The sequence below is a fragment of the Eriocheir sinensis genome, chromosome 22 (assembly GCF_024679095.1).
Source record: "Eriocheir sinensis breed Jianghai 21 chromosome 22, ASM2467909v1, whole genome shotgun sequence".
NCBI classification, from domain to species: Eukaryota; Metazoa; Arthropoda; class Malacostraca; order Decapoda; family Varunidae; genus Eriocheir; species Eriocheir sinensis.
Genome location: NC_066530.1, coordinates 5963696 through 5984614, shown reverse-complemented (window position 1 = coordinate 5984614; position 20919 = coordinate 5963696). Strand labels below are relative to the sequence as shown.

Sequence of the window (20919 nt, the reverse complement as noted above, 5' to 3'; positions counted from 1 at the left end):
ATTCTAGACTGTACTGTTCTGGATATATATAGGAGAAGAGGGCGAGAGAGTCCCAGTCATAGTAAGCTAGTGGTAAGTGAAGAGTCCGAGTGAAGTGTACTACTAAGGAAGAATATTAAACTACAGAAGCTGTGCAAAGTGTTTACATATCTCCCTCCCACGGAGTCTCCTGACGGCGACACGGAACCCAAGTAACACGTCCGGCATAACAATACTGTGGGTTAGCTTAGCTAGCTATCAGGTATAGTTTAGATGTAATGCGGGGAAAACTGAGAAATCAAAAACCTGTAATAACTAAAGTGTTGCTTGTGAATCAGGTGGTTACGAACCGCAAGACAGACAGACGAACCAGATGTGGAGCTGGTGGCGTGACTACGCCTCGGCCGAAGGTGCCGAATGATCATTAGATAGTTTTTTTCATGGAGGATATATAAGTTTAGCAGGTTTGGAGTTAAAGTCCTTGCTTAACTTATCTTTTTACTGGTTTTGTGTCTTACACGGAGCGTGTGATGTGAACTCTATCGAGACGAAATGATGACTGCTCTCGGCAGCCGCACAAGCTATGTGCGTCATCTTTCGTTCATGAGGTTGCCTAGTCACAAAAGGATTTATACAGATAGAAGGAGCAGAAGTGGAAACGGATAGATATTTAGGATTAATATTTACATGTTTACAATGCTCGGTCAGGCTAGCGTGGCGCCCACGCCACGATGAGAGTAAAACTCTATGTACAAGGATGGCCGGGCAAAATGAGGTATAGAAAGTATGAAGACGAGAAAGGAAGTACACAGTATAAGGGAATGGGAAAAAAAAAATAATGAATGGGATACAGGATGATAAGCCCATGAGGGACAAATAGCAGGTAAATGCAGTTAAACAATTGGCACATGGTTACATGACCTATAGTAATGGTGTATAAACAAATAAAAACAAGTGCACAAAAAAAAATATTTGTTTTCTAATATCTAAACTCCCGGGAGAATGATTTATTAACTAAATATAACATGAGAAATAATATATAGTAGAAAATATTATCATGATCATGGAATAAATGGTATGGGAATACATACATGGTTAAGTTAAAATATAGAAACAAAAAAAAATTGGTTGTATATGGAGATATAGGCGTATATACAAATGGTAAATAGATACATATCACAGAGGACTTGCATGTTAGTTAGTTATTGTAAGAAATTATCCTGTCCTCTGGGTATAGATAAATGGCATATGAATACAATTATGCTCAATGAGAAGAAAAAATATTATTGGACAACGGGAATATGGCCTATGCCGTTGCGGGCTGTAAGGGGCGCTGGAGGACGGCTCGACGCAGGAAGGCGTAGCGGCGGTGGAAGACACAGATGAGGAGGGTAGCCAGGATCACAGTGAGCGTCAGTACCGTAGTCAGTGACGCGAGGATGGGGTATACTGTGTCGGGGCGAAGTTCTGGCCAGATGGCGAGAGAGGAAATGAGTTGGAGGGTGATGTTCGGTGCAGTGAGTTTGGGTAAGGTGTCTCCTAAAGAGTGTAAGGGTTTGAGTTGTAGGGGAGTTGTTGGTGTCGGCAAGTGAAAGGGTTTGAGGTTGTAGGTATGAAAGGTTTGGTTAAGCAATAGATGGTTAGATTGTTTAGTGGTTAGGTTGTGGGATGTGAGACTGCAGGCCTCCAAGATGACAAAGGAGCCGTGGACAGCGGTGTTGCTAGGTCGGGATCCAGGGCAAGTAACTGTAAGAGCAATTGAATGATGGAAATAGAAGTAACGCCAGGGTTGCACTCTAAGGTGGAAGATGGTGGTATCCTCGACTGGGGTGAAAAGACATAGAGATTCAATTGGGGAGTTTCTAACTAGACCCAGCTCACAAGGATAATTACTGGTAGGCAAAAAGACGTACTGGTAAGCAGGGCAAAGGTACATCTGGAATCGGGTGATATGGCAATCATGAAAGTCAGCTGGAAAAGCAATGTGCATGAAATCTGATGAAACCAAGAGAGTGGTATGAGATGTAGATAGTTGGTAGATGGAAGAATTGACAACTGTAGGGAATGGATGAATGTGATAGATAGTGAACATATCTGGCGACCTAAAGGGTATATGCACCAAGATACCATCTGTAGTCAATGTTGCCTCCATGTAGGGATAATAATATTGAACCTGGGTCTCACTGAAAACAGGAGTTAAGCCTTTTTCTGTGCTGGCCCAATCAAGGACATGCTTAAGTTCCTGAGGGGTGAGAAGGGAAGGGGTTACAACACCATCTAACACGTCTCTGAGGAGTGTAAATGTGTCCTGCAGTGCTAATTTAAAATTTGTGATTGCAAGGTAGACAGCTCTGAGGTTTGCTGCCATTAAAGCCAAATGGTGAGCCAATAAGTACTGGTGTTGGTCCTGCTGAAGCTGGGTTATGAGGGATGTGAAGTTGTTGAGGCGGTCTATGATAACTTTTTGAGTCTGAACAACCGTCTCAATAGCTTTGTTTTGGGAACTGAGAACAATAGCCTGGTTATTCAAAATAGTACCCCATTTGTCTAACTGATCGTGAACTTCAGCAACATCGGCATCTGTAGCTGTACCAATGAGGCCTTTTAACAATCTCCCACCAATGTCGATGAGACCACGCTTGGACCTGGCGTGGGCTACTGGTGTTTTAAGGTAAGTTGAAAAAGGGGTCCATTCTAGCAGACTATCAAAGGATTGTTGGATATTTAGGAAAGATAGCATGAGAGTAGAGAAATATGTCAGCGTGAGTGGATGGTTTAGTTTATGAACTGTGTCCGAGGTCTGCTGGAGAACCGCTTCCGCTTGCTGGATCTGGCGCCGGAACTGGGGTATATGGAGTCGCTCCAGCTCACGAAAATCGCATAGGGTAATGCGGACATCGACCACGTCCTCCACCACCATCACGGGGCCGTCTGGCTCCACGATTGCCCCCACACGTAGGTGTTGTTCATAGGAGGGCTGCTTCGTGGCATGTGTGGGGAGGACCAGGAGAACACCTCCCAGGACACATAGGCAAGGGAGTAGCATCGCAACTGGGTGAGATAATAGAAAGTGGTTAGTGGATGGATAAGGTAAAAAAAATTTGTGGGAGAAGAGAAGGGATGAAGATGGTTCTCCGTACAAATGCATCAGTGTGCAGATGTGTATGATCTTAGTTTCTTCCTGTAGTCGTTGGTAGTGTCCACCTCAGCTGGGCCTGGAGTACTTGTCGGTGTCGTTAGAGGGTCGTCAGGCGCAGGGGTCGACGCCTCACAGGTTGAGGAAGAAGGTCGGTTAGTGCGTTTTAGGTGGTCTAGGTGTGCAAGCTTCGTTTCCAAGGTAGTCAGGTGGCGGATCTTGACCTTATTCCCTTTGTCGTAGGACAGTACTCGGTACGGTCCCTCAAAGCGAGGTGCTAGTTTGTTTTTGGGTTCCTGAATTTTTAAATAGACAATGTCCCCTGTGACCAATAATTTGTCGGTAGCTGATTTCCATTGTGACGCATTCATGGCAGCCTTGCTATCCTCGATGTTGGAGGTAACCCGTTTATAGATCTTCTGGAAGTCTGTCCCTCTGACTCGAACGTAGTCATCAAAATTATAGATGGGCGTGTCCTCTTTGAGGAGGAATGAGTACGGCAATCGATGGTCCTGGCCAAAAATGACAAAATGAGGTGTGTCACCTATTGATTTATGGAGAGATGAGTTAAGAGAAGCCATTACCTGAGGCATCCATTCGTGCCAAGTTACTGAGACATCACCGACCAGAGAGCGAAGTGTCTGAATGATTTTTCGATTTTGTCGCTCGACCATGCCATTGGAAGCTGGATGATAAGCCATGGTATTTACCTTATCAACTTGGTATTCCTTGCAGATTGCCTCCAAGATTTTATTGTTAAATTCTGTGCCATTATCTGAGATGAGGACTTTAGGGGTGTTATATTTACAAAAGACTTCATCAATGAGAGCTTTAGCCACAGTAGTTGCTTGCTTGTCCACAATGGGGACTAGAACCGAGAAACGACTGAAATGATCAATGGCAACCAATAGGTATTTGTGGCCTTCAGTAGTTTGGGGTAATTTTAATAGGTCAATAGCAATGGTATCCCATGGCTCCAAAGGTATGGGATAGCTTTTGATGGGGACTTGCTGAGTAATGGATCCATAATTTTCTGCACAAGTGTGGCAGTTGTTGATGTAATCAATGATGTCGAGCCGCATACGTGGCCAATAATATAACAAACGGGCTTGCATCAAAGCTCTACTTTTTCCAGGATGGCCTGCATGAGGGGAAGAATGTATGTTATGCAAGATCATAGAGACTAGGCTTTCTGGTACGACGATTTGTGTAACTTCCCTATGCGGACCGTATTTAGTTGTGATGTATGTATTCCTGACGAGAATGCCGTCGTTGAGATCAAAGTCAGTTAAGGGGACAGGTAGTGTTGGCAAGGAATTGGGGTCGCCACTCTGCAGATAGTATAGGATGGGTTGACAGAAGTTATCTGTTTGTTGCGCTGCGCGTATGGAATCATTCAGAGTTGGGTCATGAGGTCGACTTGGGTCTTCAAAATGATCTACATCCATGTCCATTATCGCGCCGATATTTCTGGATAGGGCGTCCGCTACCTGATTTACTGCTCCAGGGACATGAGCAAATGAAGGATTAAAGTCTTGGACAATGAGGCTCCATCGGGCCAATTTCCCCGTGAGGGTTTTAGTATTGAATAATTCCACCACGGCTGCGTGGTCGGTTCTGACATGGATATTGTAGCCATAAATGATGTCACGAAAATGACGTAATGCCCACACGACCGCAAGGGCCTCAAGGTGGGTAGTACTGTAGTTTGATTCTGCTTTGTTGAGCGTGCGACTTGCATATGCTAGAGGTTGTAATTTATTTCTAACATCATATTGCATGAGAGCGGCTCCTAGGCCCTTGCCACAAGCGTCTGTGTACAGGAAAAAGTCTTTTGTGTGGTCTGGGTAGGCCAGGACAGGCGGGGATGTTAGTGTTGTTCTAAGGTAATCAAAAGCTTCCTGATGTTCCGCCCCCCATGTAAATGTGGAGTCTTTGCGCAAAAGTTGAGTGAGGGGCCTTGCAATGCGTGAATAGTCCTTGATAAAGGATCGATAGTACCCGGACAGTCCTAGGAAAGAGCGGACAGATTTCACGTCTGTTGGCACAGGATAGTTAAAAATAGCCTTGACTTTGTCAGGAGTCGTATGTACACCATTCTGATCTAGGACATGGCCTAAGTATGTGATGCTTGGACGCAAAAAATGACATTTTGGGAAACGCAGAGTTAGACCTGCCTGGTAAAGGCGATCAAATACTTCTTGTAGTAAGGTAATGTGTGAGTCGACATCCTGTGACACTATGATGATGTCATCTATAAAGGCGAAAACCTGTTTGCCAAGGAGGCCATGCAAAACTTTGTTGACTAGCCTTTGGAACGTTAGTGGCGCACCACTAACTCCAAAGGGGAGTTTACGAAACTGCCAGTGACCCGAAGGGGTAGAGAAAGCTGTGAGCGGTTTACTATGCTCATCGAGGTCAACCTGCCAATAGCCACTTGCTAAATCTAAGGTCGTGAAAACCTTGTTGGTGGTGCCCATGCTGCTTAAAATATCCTGCAAGTGAGGTAAGGGGTATCTTTGAGGGTGCGAAACAGCATTTAGTTTCCTGTAGTCTACAACTGGCCGAAATTGGCCGTTTTTCTTCTTCACAAGGAAAATGGGAAAGTTCCAGGGAGAAGTAGTGTGTTCTATAATACCTGATGCTAACATGTCTTTGACTGCAGTATCTAGGATAGGCCTTTGAGAGTGTGGTGTTCTGTATGCAGGCACATAGATGGGGTTGGTATTGGGATCAACCGGTATTGAATGTGTTAAAACATTTGTGGATCCAATAGGATCATCCGGCAGACTGACAATGGAGTGGTATGTCTCTAGTAGGTTGTGCAATTTCTCCCTTGCTTCTGGAAAAGCCAGATCTTCTAGATGAGTAGTTAGGTAATCATTTACTTTTTGTTTATGTTGATCACTCCGCAAGATCTCAGAGGGGGAGATGATCTCTGATTCCTGCACGCTACCGATGCGTTCAGGTAGAACTTCAAAGTCAACGACGCATGTCCCTTGACGGAACTTGCGTACGTATGGGGATGAGTTGTGCATTATTAGGAAGGTTTGACCATTTTTATCTACTTTGCAAAGTGCATCCTCCATAGTCATGGCATTCATCTTCAAGCTCTCACTCATACAGATAGCCTCACATTCATCACTTATACCAGCAAGACGCATTTGAAGCATAGCTGATCCACGTCCTTCTAACGTGACGTCATTCGCCAGAACGCCGTGGACCCTCAAATGCTCTTGCGAAGAGGAAGAAGAGGGAGAGGGAGGTAATGTATTGGAGGATGATGCACTTTGTTCCTTAATAACATGCACTGCTGGAGATGAAGTATCAACCAGTGACCGCTGGGCCACGCTAGAAAGATGAGTATATTCTCCATCGGCGGAGGGAGAAGTGCACAACAATGGCTTTGGGGCCGTGAGTGTTCTAATTGGTGTTTCATGTTGGTAAACACAATCTTCTGCTGGAGCTAGGGACAAGCAGTGTTCCCGCATAGATTGAAGACCCAAAAGAATATCACCTGGGATATTCAAACCATGACACACATGAAAGGTGGCTGTAATCGGGGACAGGGAGTTAGCCAACTGGATAGACAAGGGGGTGTGTCCAACTACTTTAAATGATGTGTCATCTAGTCCACTTAATTTTAGGCAGGGAGGTTCCAATACCAAGGTTGTCTTTGCGTCATGTAAGGCACGCAATGTTCCGATGTTTATGATATTGGGACATGCCCCTGTGTCCATGAAAACACTAATTTGGCGACCATTACACTTAGCAGGGACAGTCATGGCAAGGGAGGATTGGGGATAAAGAGCAATGCGGTGGTGTTTCATGGTAGTGGTTTCAACATCCGTAGGTTGGGTTTCAATGTCAAAATGAGCTGTGGAAGTACTTGGTTTGTTTAAAGGTGTGCGGGTTAGGGTTGTTGTATGAATACCACGCACCTGGTGTGATTTTGTACCTGAGCCTATGTTATTGCGGGAGACATGGCGCGCGAGGCTTCCCCCGACGAGGTACCTCCCCGGGGCCTCGCGCGGCAATCCTTGGTGTTATGGCCTGATGTCTTATGGTAGGAACAATATTGATTTGACTGTTGGGTGTTGCTGCCGTACCAGCAATTACGTGTATGGTGTCCTGTGATTCTGCAGTTGTAACAATATTGAGTGTTATAGCCACGCCCGCGACCCCTGCCTCTAGTGTAAGGGCGGCGGCCGCGGGGTGTGGTAGAGCGGTTCCTAGGGGTCTGAGCTCCGGTCGGGGAGCGACTTTGGGGACGTCCCCTCTGAATTCTGACACCCCTCACCGCTGAGGATGGGGGTTCTGTTGGTGGCTCTCGTCCCGACAGGGGACTGATGTGGTTGAAAAGGGTTCTACCTTTTGGGAGGGGTTCTTCCTTTTGTAACTCTTTGAAGAGTGTCTCCGTGCAATTGAGGAGAAAGACAAAGTATGAGAAAAGGCGGCTCACATCCTCAAGGTTCATTTTCTCATCGGTAGTCCACGGGGAGTGACGGAATTGGGTTTCAAACTCTGTGAAGGCTCCACCCGCGACGCCTAAACAGTCATCCACTGCAATATTAGCCTTTATTTTGGGACGGTAGGTAGCCGCTAGGCGGAACAAGACTGACAGGGCACCTTGTTTGCATGTGGAGCCGAAATGGTTGATGAGATTCGCTTTCGCTTCATCATATGTTTTGGCTTTCTTGAATGCGTCACTTTTTATAATGGATTGAGCCCGACAAGGGCCCGTGTGGATGCTGTCGTAAAGGTGGGCCAATTTCTCCTTTTCATTTGTATAATGGAATTTGGTAAAAGCATCCTCTACCCTCTGCAGGTGAGTTAGGAGGTCGGGGCCGGTCTCCTCTGAGCCCGTATATTTTGGATTTTTATCCTCGCCCCTTAAAATGACGTTTTGAGGTTTGTCACTCATGGTTGGGTCACTTTGGTGCTGTTCTGTCTGGGAAGAAGTAGTCCGGGAAAGCTCTGGGGGGGAGTCTGAGGGGGGCTGCTCAGCAGGAGGTAATGGGGTTGCTGGGGGAATAGGTTTTGGATAAGCAGCTCCTGAACGGAGGACTGTGTGATGGGGAGTATCAATTGTTAAACCGCTGAAGGCAGAGGATAAAGCCTCTTCCAATTTTCGATCCTGGGACATGGGGAGTTAGACGGGGGAGTCACTTAGCTGTGTCTGATGCATTTGTAAGGAGACCAGAGCATGATGGTATGGCTGATGTATGGTGAGGGGGGAGACTGGGACGCAGGAGATGTGGGTTAACTCACTTCTCTCTGCTCACCGGCACAAGCTGTAATGTACGGGAGATATTAGGACGTATATAAGGAAAATTATAGGAAGGGAAATTTTTAGTAAGATTAAAGGGAAGATTATAGGAAGATTCGTAGGTAATCCGTAAGGAAATGGTAAGATACCTTGGGTGTGAAGCAGTCGTGAGGTCGCTGGAGGAAGGAGTGGGGCGGTACAAGGGCATAAATGACTGGGATCAGCAGATGTGCGGATGGAGACACATATCACTGGGATCAGCAAGGCGTGGCTGCCGCCGGTGAAAGAGGGGTAGGGCTGGTGAACGGGGAGGGGAGGAGCGCTGAAGGCGAACGGTATTGAATACAAGAGAGTAGGGATAGGAATTTAAATGTAATCCGTGTAAGGGATTAAGAACAAATGAAATGGCGATTATATATGGGTAAATTAGTGGAGAATGGGAGACGAGGGTGAGAATGTTATTTGAAGTGGGAGGTTTCGACAGTACATGTACTAAATTATGGAACAACGTTTCGTCTTACTTGAGTGATTGTTCAGGTGACAAACCAAAATTGTGCGGCGTGTTCCACTAGGCCGGGGGTGGGTGTTGACGATGCTGTGATTGACGGCACGCTGACGCTGACCGCTGACGCGTTGATTTGAGCTGCCTGGCCGCAGCTACTACCTCTTCACTACTAATACGGCTTCCTCTTCCTCCTCTTGTGACTGTGAAGATACAGGGTTGGGGGAGCTCGGCAGGGGTTATAATCCCGTTAATTGAGGTGGGATTTTTGGGTAGACTGGTCACGGACGTTTGCTGAGTGGTGGCAAAGATTGTTGTTTTGGTGATACAACGTAGGTGATGACCTCTTTTGTAGGTGCAAGTACGAGCGATGGGGCTGGTAGTCGTCTCATAGGGACTGTAGTAATCCCGTAATTGTAGAGAGGGTGTGCTGGATTTTTCGATTGTGCTGGAGTTCACACTGGTTCACTGGTATGGAGTCACCACGTAATTTGAGGCACTTTGTGTAGGCCAGTATTATTTGATGATAAATCCTTTGTAATCGCTTTGTAATCGCTCTGTAATCGCTTTGTAACCGCTGCCACCAATATAAGTTTAGCAGGTTTGGAGTTAAAGTCCTTGCTTAACTTATCTTTTTACTGGTTTTGTGTCTTACACGGAGCGTGTGATGTGAACTCTATCGAGACGAAATGATGACTGCTCTCGGCAGCCGCACAAGCTATGTGCGTCATCTTTCGTTCATGAGGTTGCCTAGTCACAAAAGGATTTATACAGATAGAAGGAGCAGAAGTGGAAACGGATAGATATTTAGGATTAATATTTACATGTTTACAGATTGACGAGCAGAATTTTTCACCTGTATTGAGTGAGAGAAAACCAGTTGCTTCGGAACTCCTTCTGAACTGGAAGAACAGGTCAATTGTATGTTAACTAAACCACCGATAAATGGGTTCACTAGCCTCTGGCTAGCCGCGGGCAGTGGGGGGAGGTGAGAAGCCGACTGTGTGAGGGAGTCTCATGTTAATGTTACTTAAAGAGTTGAATTGACACACACCGTCTCGACCTTACCCCCACAGGTTCCCTAGCACACTGACCGAGCTGGTACCTCACTTGTGTCATTATATAGAGTACGTATGTGAACATCCCCTTTTGTGTGGGCTTATGATCACCCCCTTGGTATCTTAACCCCACACGAATACCTTGCCCCATGATCATCTTTGTGAACGCATATCGGTGGTTGAAGGGAGACATTTTATGCACCATAGAAACTTGACTAGGGTAGTTTTGTTAGCTATGGCCAGGACTAATATATCTATATATATATATATATATATATATATATATATATATATATATATATATATATATATATATATATATATATATATATATATATATATATATATTATGAAATGTTCTGTGAAGAGAATGCCCTACTGGTGATTGGAATGATGAGTTGTAATCAGTATTGTAAAGTAACTCCGTTAAAGCTCGCTACCATTACCAACAGAATAATGAGTTGTCAATAGCATTGTTAATTAACTAAAGTAAGCTCGATACCATTACAAACAGAATGATGAATTGTAAATAATATTGTTACTTAACTTCCATAAGCTCGCTACCATTATATACCAACATAATGTGAATAAACCTCATAATAATTTAACCTTTGTGTTGCATCACCCTAACAACTATGATTGATTTGATTGATTGATAGTTTATTGTTGCAGGTAAACAACAAGGGAGAAGGGAGGAACATGCCATCCCAACCCCCAGGCAGGACAGAGTGTGATTATACAACTATTAATACATGTGTAGGGAGCATCATCAACTATGAAGCTCACTTGAAAGGAATGTATTAAAACAGAAGATCGAAGTTGAAGGCAACACATAAATAGCTAGTGGGTAGTCTAGTTAGCTAGCGGGTAGATTAGTCAGCTAGCAGGCACCGCCTGGGAGCCCTGTACCCAGAGGCAACTGAGTCAGTTAGGTGCATCCCTCCACTCTGTCAAGGTGCTCTACAGGCACCCGTAACTGCCTGTATAGGAGAGGGTTGATAGTTCGGTCGGTGGGATACTCCGGCCATTGCAATTTCTGAGGCTTCAGGGCCGGTACTTATAAAAGTTCATAGCGCTATGAATTTTTCATAAACCTTCAAAATGGCGGATATTTTTCATAAATATTTCATAAGCAGTTCATAAGCCTTAAGAAAAATTCATAAGCGTTAAGAAAAATTCATATGGTAAGACAGCGCGAGAGGTGTCATACGAGCTTATGAAATTTTCATAGGTACAAAGGACTGACTCTTCAACGGGTCACATGTACATGAAGGTTAAGATCAAGATCAAGGCATCATGGCTGGACAACAACAACAAGCCCGTGTACGTCAGCCAAGGGAATTTCGAGAAAGGTTCGATAACGGGCAGCCATCTTGGAACAAGTCCCCTTGTTCCCAGTCTGCAATTTTACCACTATCACCTCGGGCCCCGGCCCACAGTGCTTCCCAATACAACCCCAAGCTCTGCACGACACCCCAGCATACCCCTGGATGCCGTCAGATCCGGGAGAAGGCCGCGAGGCCATCTCCGCCCACCAACCTCCCCAGCTTGAGACCTCCCCCGACGTCTCCAGGCCCCCACCTTCACCCGTCATGGAACAGATGGACTCCGCCACCTTCTCCATCAAACGGCCTCGCTCCCCACTTGGTGATGTACCCTCCAGCGACCCCAAACACCATCATGGTTCTCCTCCCTCTCCTGACCCCATTCTCACGCCCGCCGCCCAGCCCTCCACACTGTCCTCCGCCCTCGACCCCGGGAACCTCCCCCCTCCTCCACCCCCCGAGGACCCTCCAGAGTACCCTGCCCTCACTCCAGCCCTCCCTTTCCCCAACAAGCGAGATCCCGCCGGCAAGGCACCACTAGTAGTATGCCTCTCCTCCTACGACCACACCCGCTGCTTCATCCACCCGTCCAAGGTGGCCAGTGCTCTGCACGGCTCCATCTTCCAGAAAAAAGTGATCGAAGATACCCTGCAAATCACACACGGGGGGTACGGGTTACGCTTCGAGGTCGCGAACCTCGACAACCTAACCCAGCCCCCAGAGTCAGTGACCTCCCTGGGGAAATGGCCCGTCCGCTGTCGGGTGATTGACCCTGACCCGGCCCACAAACATACATACGGCCGGATCTACCCGGTCGACACTGCCCTGCCTGACAGTGTCATCCTAGAAAAACTGACCGTTCTGGGGGGCTCCCACTCCCTCCCATGCGCCATCTGCCGACTTCCTGGCCAGTTCCTAGACGGTGCCAGAGCCAAGGGCCTGGCGATCCGCATTAAATTCCAAGGCCCTCTCCCTCCTCACGTGGCCATCGACAGTACGGCCTATACAGTGCGGCCCCATTCCATTCCTGTCCTCCAATGCTACCACTGCCTGGCATACGGGCATGGGACGGGGACCTGTAGGGGACAGGTCAGGTGCCGCACCTGCAGCGGTCTCCACGCTGCAAAGGACTGCACTAAGGACCCTCGCTGCCTCTACTGCCAGGGTGCACACACATCCACCTCCAAACTCTGCCCAGCTCATGCAGCAGCAGACGAAATTCAAAGCAGCCTTAACAACGGCGACCTGACGGTGCTTGAGTCCCGGCAGCGGATGCGGGAGCTCAAACCCGGATCCTTTCGCCCGGGACCACCACTCCTGCGCCCCCCCTCAGCCCTGCTGCTACCTGCTTCCGGAGTGTTGGATCCTACCCCTTCCACCCACTATCCTGGAGCCATTGTCCGTCCCACTCCCCGTCTCCTCGCCCTCGCGCCCACTCCACAACGCCCCACCACCCCGCCCCCACAGCCCCTCGGCAACACTGCTCCCCTTCCGCGCATCCCCCCTCAACCACCTCACTCTGCCCACCCACACACACAGAGGGCCACCCACTCCCCGCCCTCTCCCCGCCCACCCACCTCTAGGTCCACCACCCGCCCCCCGCAGCCACTGATTTCTCCCCGCCGTCGCCCGGTCAGCGATGTCCTCACCCCTCTCCCCAGCGCCATCAACGCCCCTGCTCCCGACCGCCCTGCTGATAGCTCCCCCGGCCCCGCTTCCCTTGAAGGGCACACCCATACCGCCCACCCCCTACCCCTCCACCCCTTACCCTCCACCCCTTGACCCTCCCCAGGGCCTCCCTGACAACCCATCACCACTCCTCCTCTTACCGGTACACCACGCCCACCCTCCATTCCAACCCATCTCCCACCTCCCAGCTGCCCCACTCCCCGACTTCTCCCCACCCCCTCACTCAGCCGACACTGCTGCCCAGCCCACCGCGCCCCTTTCACTCACCTCCATCATTTGTAACCTCGCCCCGGTCATCCTGACCTTCTGCTCTCTCCTTTCCGCCGGCCACTCCCTCTCAGACTGCTTCTCCAAAACCCTTCCTTCCCTCATCTCCTTCTTTGGTTCCCTTTCAACGTGAATCCTCCACCAACATCTCCCTTTCTTTTCTGGAACGCCAGGTCCCTTTATCACAAGCTACCACAATTCAAAACATACCTATCCTCCATCTCTCCTCTCCTCATAGGTGTCTGCGAGACCTGGCTCGCTGAACCCTACTCCCCGTCATTCCCTGGCTACTTTCCCTATCGGCGGGACCGCCGAACTGGAGCGGTGGGCGGAGGCCTCCTGCTGCTAGTCCGGCGGCCCCTTCCCTCCTGTCAGCTATCCCTCACCCCTTACCCGGGAGGCCACTTGGAGTTCCTGGGCGTCCGTGTCACCTTCAGCTCGGGTCCCCTTGACGTACTTATCCTCTACAACCCGTGTCAGGACATCTCAACACTAGAATACCGCCACCTCTTCAATCAGCTCTCCTCCCCTGCACTTATCATGGGTGACTTCAATGCCCACCACACTCATTGGGAGCCGTCCCTCTTTGCGGCTCAGCAGAACCGTTCCGGCCACTCCTTAGTGGATTTCCTCGCCGGCAGTGCCTCCTTCTCTCTTCTCACCCCCCCGGACCTTCCCACCCGGATTGATCCCGCCACAGCCAGGGCCTCCACCCTTGACCTGTGTCTTGGTAGTGGTCCATTGCACCTCATCACTGTCACCACCGGGCCACACATCGGCAGCGACCATCTTCCTGTCATTCTTACCTTCCCGTCACTACACCCGCCACCCCAGGCCCCAGGCCGCCCTAGATGGTCCCTTAGGGCTGACAACTGGCACTCCTTCCTAGAACACCTCTCTTCCTCGCCCCTCCCCCCCAACCCTTCTTCTGACACAGCCATAGAGGCCCTAGCTGACACCTTGGTGGTCGCGGGGTCCCATTGCTTCACCTTTCGTTCCTCTCAGCCCCCACGTCTCCTTCGGGCCCCTTGGTGGAACAGACAGTGCGAGGCTGCGGTGAGGGCCAAGCGCGGGGCATTCAATGCCTGGCGTCGCAGGCCCATCCCGGAGCTGCGCCGGAGGTTCCACCAGTTGGAGGCTCGCTGTAAGCGCACGATCTTGTCAGCCAAAAGGGCATCCTGGTCCGCCTTCTGCGCCTCCCTAGACTTCTCCACTTCACTCACAAAAACCTGGCTATTCTTCAGGAAGATGGTCCGGCCCCAGGCCCCTCTCATGTTCCCCCTCCACCACAACGGGGTTCCACTAGCTGGGGATGCCCAGAAGGTGGAACACCTAGCTTCACACTTCCGCACACGCCTGGGCTCCCCGGACCCGGTCCCTCCCCCCATACTACCCCAACAGTCCACCATCCACCCCATCGCCCAGCCTTTCTTGATCCATGAACTCGCCACAGCCATAGCTGCACTGCCGGTGGGGAAATCCACTGGGGATGACGACGTTCCCAATGAATTTCTCAAACACCTCCCAGAGGCCTACTCCCTCTTCCTCCTTCAGCTCTTTAACCACAGCTGGCTTTCTGGCACTTTCCCTCATCAGTGGCGCCACGCCATCACCCTTCCACTCCCAAAGCCAGGGAAGGACCCCGCCTCACCCTCCTCCTACCGACCTATCAGCCTTCTTTCCTGCATCAGCAAACTCTTTGAACACCTCGTGCTAACAAGGCTTTCTTGGTGGCTGGAACACAATCATCTCCTTCCCTCTAACATGTCTGGCTTCAGGCCCCGCCGAGGAACCATCGACACCCTCCTTGACCTAGACCATCATGTTCAGGAGGGTTTTGGCCGGGGGCGCTTCACGCTGACCGCCTTCTTGGATCTCGAAGGGGCCTTTGATTCTGCCTCCCACAATGCTATCCTCTACAAACTCTCCTCCCTGGGCCTCTTCGGCGCTCCTCTGCTCTGGGTCCGCTCCTTCCTCTCGAGTCGCACCTTCTCCGTCTCTATCGGGACCACCTTCTCCCACCCCTATCCTATCCGCAGAGGGGTTCCCCAAGGCTCACCCCTAAGCCCTCTCCTCTTCAACGTTCTTCTGTCCGACCTGCCTTCCCCTCCTAGCACTCATACCTTCCTCTATGCGGATGACATTTCCCTCCTATGCTCCGCTCCTTCTCTTCCTGAGGCACAAACCCTCCTCCAAGGGGGGCTCGACGCCATCAGCCAATGGTGCACTCAGTGGGGCCTCACCCTCTGTGCACCAAAGTCGTGCCTCATGTGCTTCACCCGTCGCCGCATCCCCGCCATCCCTCAAGCACACCTCACAGGCACAGTCATCCCTTTCCGCACAACACACAGATTCTTGGGTCTAGTGCTGGACGGCCCTCGCCTCACATGGAAGCGCCACATCAGTGCCCTCCGATCCTCCTGTCTGCCCCGGCTGAACCTCATGAGGGCCCTGGCGGGTGTCAAGTGGGGAGCCGACAGAGCGACGCTCCTCCACTTCTACCGCGCCTACATCCGTAGCAAAATCGACTACGGATGCGAGGTCTACGGTTCAGCCTCCCCGACGCTCCTCCGCCAGCTGCAGGTGGTGCAGAACACCGCACTGCGGATAGCCCTCGGCGCCTTCAGATCGTCTCCCACCCTGGCCCTGCAGGCAGAGGCGGGCCTTCCCTCACTAGACCACAGACGCAACACTAAGACAGTCACCACCTTCCACAGAATAACATCCTCTCCTCACTCCTCCCTTCACACTGTCCTGTCCCAACACCAACCTGACCCACTTCCAGCCCCACAGGCCTTCCACGCTCACACGCCATTCATCACCCGAGCCCTCTCTATCTACACCGCTCTCTCTGTCACCCCTCCATCCTTCTCCCCCCTTGCGCACCTCTCTCCCCTAGGTCCATGGTTCCCCCTTCCTTCATTCATTTCCCTACACCTTCAGACACCATGGACCAAAGCAGACTGTCCTCACCAGGGAAAGGCCCTCTTCCTGACTCTCCTCTCCACCAAATACAGGGACACCTTTTTCATCTTCACAGACGGCTCACACATTCCCTCCCCTCCCTCCACTAGTGCGGCCATATACCTCCCAACCCTACACACCTCCACCAACTGGAAACTCCAACCCCACACCACCATCCTTGGGGCAGAGCTTTTTGCCATCAGGGAAGGCCTCACAGCAGCAACAACGCTTCCCCCACACCTATCGGTCTCCCTCTTTACTGACTCCCTCACTTCCCTCCAACTCATCTCAACTCACAGACCTCACACACATCACACACTATGCTTTGCCATCCACTCCCTCCTGGCACAGCTGACCTCCGGGGGCAGACGGGTCCACCTTCAGTGGGTCCCTTCTCACATAGGCATCATGGGCAACACAGTGGTGGACCAAGCTGCCAACCTGGCACACACACATCCCCAGCCAATTCCCAGCCCTCCGGACCACAGTGACCTCAAGATCCACCTCCGACAGTCCTCCAACCGCCACTGGACCACCAGACTGACGATAGACCTCAGACAGCTCACCCTCGGCCGCTACAGACACTCCCCGCCCAGCACTGGCGCCCTTCTCCCCCCTTCGCCCCCTGGACACAGCCATCACCCGTCTCAGGATTGGACACACCCGCCTCAATGCCCACCTGCACAGACTGAACATAGTCCAAGACCCACACTGCCCATGGTGCCCCACACAACCTGACACACCAGAACACCTCCTCCTCCACTGCCCAAGATTCCACTCCCTCCGCACCACCCTCAAAGCATCCTTAACCAGTCTCCGTATTCACAGGCCAACCCTAGAGGACCTGCTGGGCAGCGACGCCCTCACCCCCACCACTGCCTTCCACGCCCTCAAGTGCACGCAAACCTTCCTGCAGAAGTCGGGGCAACTCGACAGGATCTAACTCCCGCCCTGGTGACAGGCCGGCCAGCACAACCAACAACTCCTGATAACAACTACCACTGACGGGGCTCTAGAGGCTGTGGGTCCACAGCCTAAATAGCCCCATAAAACACCCACGAAGAAGAAGAAGAAGAATTTCGAGAAAGGAGACACGTCCTGAATGAACTGAGTGATACAGAACTGATCAGTAGGTACCGACTTGATCGTGCTGGCATTGTTTTTGTGACAGACTTGGTGAGGCCCGTGTTACTGAGACCAACGGCGACCAACAATGCTCTCACTCCCGAGCATAAAGTTTTAATAACCTTAAGGTACCTAGCGACGGGGAAAATGCAGCTCTGTAATGGTGATGACTTGGGAGTGTCCCAACAGACAGTGAGCAGGGTCATCACGGAAACACTGGACGCCCTAAGTGCCCCACACATACTGAAAAGATTTATAAAGTTTCCCGCCAATCAAGATCTCCAGCAAAAAAAGACAGAATTCAGGGACGTTGCTGGCTTTCCTGAAGTGGTTGGTGTTATTGATGGAACTCACATCAGAATTATGAGACCAAGACAGTTTGAGGCAGAATATGTAAACCGCAAGAGATACCATAGTATAAATGTGCAGGTGGTTTCGATGCCAAATACAAGATTACTGACTTAGAAGCGAAGTGGCCAGGCTCAGTTCATGATGCACGCATTTTGAATGAAAGTGGGCTCAAGAGGATGTTCGAGACTCGTGCTGTTCCAGCTGGATGCCATCTGCTTGGGGACAGTGGTGGTAACAAAACTTGGCTGCTGACACCATATCTGCGACCTCAGCATGAATACCAGCTAGCCTACAATAGGTAAGATATGAAATAATCTGCATTTCGTAAAACTATATGATGAACTGCAATAGCTTCTTGATATGATTTGGATAAACAACGTATATTACAAACAAAATATTTGCCTGGCAAATTTGCAGTTTATGACCCCACACCCTATTTTGATTTTCAGTTTCCCTAAGAATAACAAACATGGGGACCTAATGGGAGTTTGTGATTTTAGGTGGGGGACTGCAAAATCGGGCACTCTTGCCAGTCTCGCAGTGTTACAACTTTCAGCAATCTAACCTAAACAGTATTATGTAAAAGAATTTTATTTCTACTTTTCAGAGCTCACAAGAAAACACGGAGTATTGTGGAGAGAGGAATTGGCCAGTGGAAGCGAAGATTTCATGTTCTCCACAGTGAAATTCGTGTAACTCCCCCAGGGAAAGTATGTAAGATTATTTTTGTCTGCGCTATGTTGCACAACATATGCAAAGACAGAAATATTCAAATACTTTTGGAGGGTGGTGAAGAACATGGCCAACCACAAGCAGAGGACAAAATCCAGATGGCTGCCGGAGAGGAAAATGACGACAATGGTGGTCATGCCGAGCCGCTCCCTGCAGGTCAAGACCGTGATGGATTGCGGTACAGGGACGAGTTTGTCAGACGCTATTTCAAGTAAGTTATATTAATGGAACTAATTTTAAACCCCAAAACTAATGGTATTATTACAGTGTGTTCCCTGTCTCACTGTTGCATTTCTCACCCTCATACTGGGTTAGTTCTCACCATTCTATAAATTTCTTACCCCTATAAACTGGTAGAAACGCCGTTACTGATTTTTTTTTAATTAGAGATTTCCTTATGGGCGACGCTCAGCCTGTGTCCCGGCGCATTACACGAGCCTTGGGCCAAGTGCACCATGGAAAATGGTCTCCAATGACATTTGACTCTAACCTAGGCTAGGTCTTCCGATAGATTATAGTCAAATGTCTTCCGGCGTAGGTTATTAGTATTAGAAAACACGCCGAAACATGATGCGTGGCAACCCTTTCCATTAGCTTAAAATTGAAAAAAATTAGTGAATCATTCAAAACACACAAATATACCAAGAAAATATATTCACTTCATAATTTGCGAGACAGGAGAGACACTGGAATTTTAATTACCAAACTAACAATCATGCTAAAACCACTGTTGTACATTTGGGAAGTACTAGTATTCAATAATGTGTAGTATAATTGAATCATTTCCTTGTAATTTTAGCAATCACTTGCCCTACAAAATCTTATTTTAGCTATGTCTTTTTTTTTCAGTGTTGAACTGTGAGGAACTTCGATGTACAATCGTGCCAGAAAAAACTGTGTAAGTAGAGGAATTTAATAGAAAGACAAGTTTAAGCAATCATATTTATTTATCATATTTATTTTGTATTTTGGTTCCACTTATCACACACTTGTGCAATTTTTTCCATTGCCATCCTAACTGCTCTTTGCTTGGATTTGTTCCTCCAGTAGCTGAAGCTCAAGTTTCCTTTTTTTTTTTATGTTGCAGCTCCTCCTCATCTACCATGAAGACTGTTCCGTCTTCCGAGGCAGAGGGAAGCAGCACACTGGTGACTTCTGTGGCAGGGGCAGAGGGAGCAGGCACGCTGGAAATCACCTCAGCAGCAGCAGCAAATAAGGCGGGCAGATCTTGGGTAGCACCCTCCAAGAGCGACGCTGGGCCAGTTTCTGCATGACTGGTTAACTCACTCATGCAGACACTAAGGAAAAAAAAGTTTAAATTATTGATAAGTCTAATTGTACAGTGCTCGCAAAAAGTTTAGACGCCTATCAGCGAACGCAGGTCGCTAGGTAACTCACGCATTAGAAGAAAAGAGCTGAAAAAATCTGAACAATGTATCGAAACTGCTTTGCTTTGTCTTTGCAACGTGGGTCTAGTCTCCCGCTAAGTACTGACAACACTGAAAATGAGCTGCCAGTTAGTTTTAAAAATTTAAGTAGTGAAGAAATAACCTTTCCACCCCAGCCCGCTCCACAGTGACGCTTTGAAATTATGTGTATCTACAGATTGTGTTGTGAACTGGATTTAATATTGGGAAATATGAACAATTATCACATGATATACTTGCAATGATAGTTGCTTTGCATAAGGCTGGGCAGCAAACCAAGGAGATCTTGATACAACTCGGTGTGAGTGAGTGTTCTCTGAGGAAGAACGTTGCCAGGTTTCACCAGCGTGGCGAGGAAACACCCACTCAAAACCTCGGTCTGTCCACCCTTATAAGGTCTTATAACGGCCGTGGAGCGGCTGGGGTGGAAAGGTTATTTCTTCACTACTTAAATTTTTAAAACTAACTGGCAGCTCATTTTCAGTGTTGTCACTACTAGCGGGAGACCACCAACGTTGCAAAGACAAAGCAAAGCATTTTCGCTACATTGTAACGATTTTTTCAGCTCTTTTCTTATAATGCGTGAGTTTCTAGCCGCCTGATCGGCGCTGCCTAAACTTTTAGCACTGTGCTATGTTAAGTCTGATACACATTGAGTAAAAATGCAGCCTCAACCTTCTTTCTAATACTCCCCAGTGAATCAAGAAAGAGTTCTGGGGGGCAGCATGAGCTAAACATAACAGGCACCAATTTAAACAAATTCCTTATGCCATGACGAGCTTCATGAGACTACCATGCCCTTAAAAATAAACAAATAAATTATTCAACAAATACATAAAAGAAAACTACAGGCACTATAGGTTGACTTGAAATAAATAAGTAAAGTTCCTAGAACCACGAGATTTCCCGCCAATATGCACTAGCATGTTTACGTCCAGCAGTTTTGGTGTTGGGCATACTCTGAATCCAGGTAAGCTTTTTGTGATTTTTCACTACTTGTATGTGATATTTCAGGTTCGTAACGTAAGCCTTAGATTTGTGAATATATCGGGCTGCTCACTGATATATTATCATGGTGATTCTTTGTTGTTTAAT

At 48.9% G+C, this 20919-nt stretch overlaps 1 protein-coding gene and 1 long non-coding RNA gene across 3 annotated transcripts; one reads left to right on the top strand and one right to left on the bottom strand.

Annotated features, from left to right (window-relative positions):
* Positions 1-432: 432 nt before the first annotated feature.
* LOC127001968 (uncharacterized) lies at positions 433-9675 on the bottom strand. Of its 2 annotated transcripts, XM_050867264.1 has the most exons (3): positions 8534-9675; positions 8387-8409; positions 433-3030 (listed from the first exon to the last, which is right to left on the bottom strand). In XM_050867264.1, exon 3 carries the CDS (start codon positions 3023-3025, stop codon positions 1286-1288), a length of 1740 nt encoding a protein of 579 aa, XP_050723221.1. In that variant the 5' UTR covers positions 3026-3030; positions 8387-8409; positions 8534-9675; the 3' UTR covers positions 433-1285. The 2 variants fall into 2 exon arrangements, with proteins under 2 accessions (XP_050723221.1, XP_050723220.1); XM_050867263.1 differs by having other exon boundaries at positions 8387-9675.
* Positions 9676-17895: 8220 nt separating this feature from the next.
* LOC127001967 (uncharacterized) lies at positions 17896-19633 on the top strand. Its single transcript, XR_007755612.1, has 4 exons — positions 17896-17963; positions 18273-18608; positions 19247-19295; positions 19485-19633. It is a non-coding gene; the product is annotated as an uncharacterized LOC127001967 (long non-coding RNA).
* The last annotated feature ends 1286 nt before the right edge of the window (positions 19634-20919 follow it).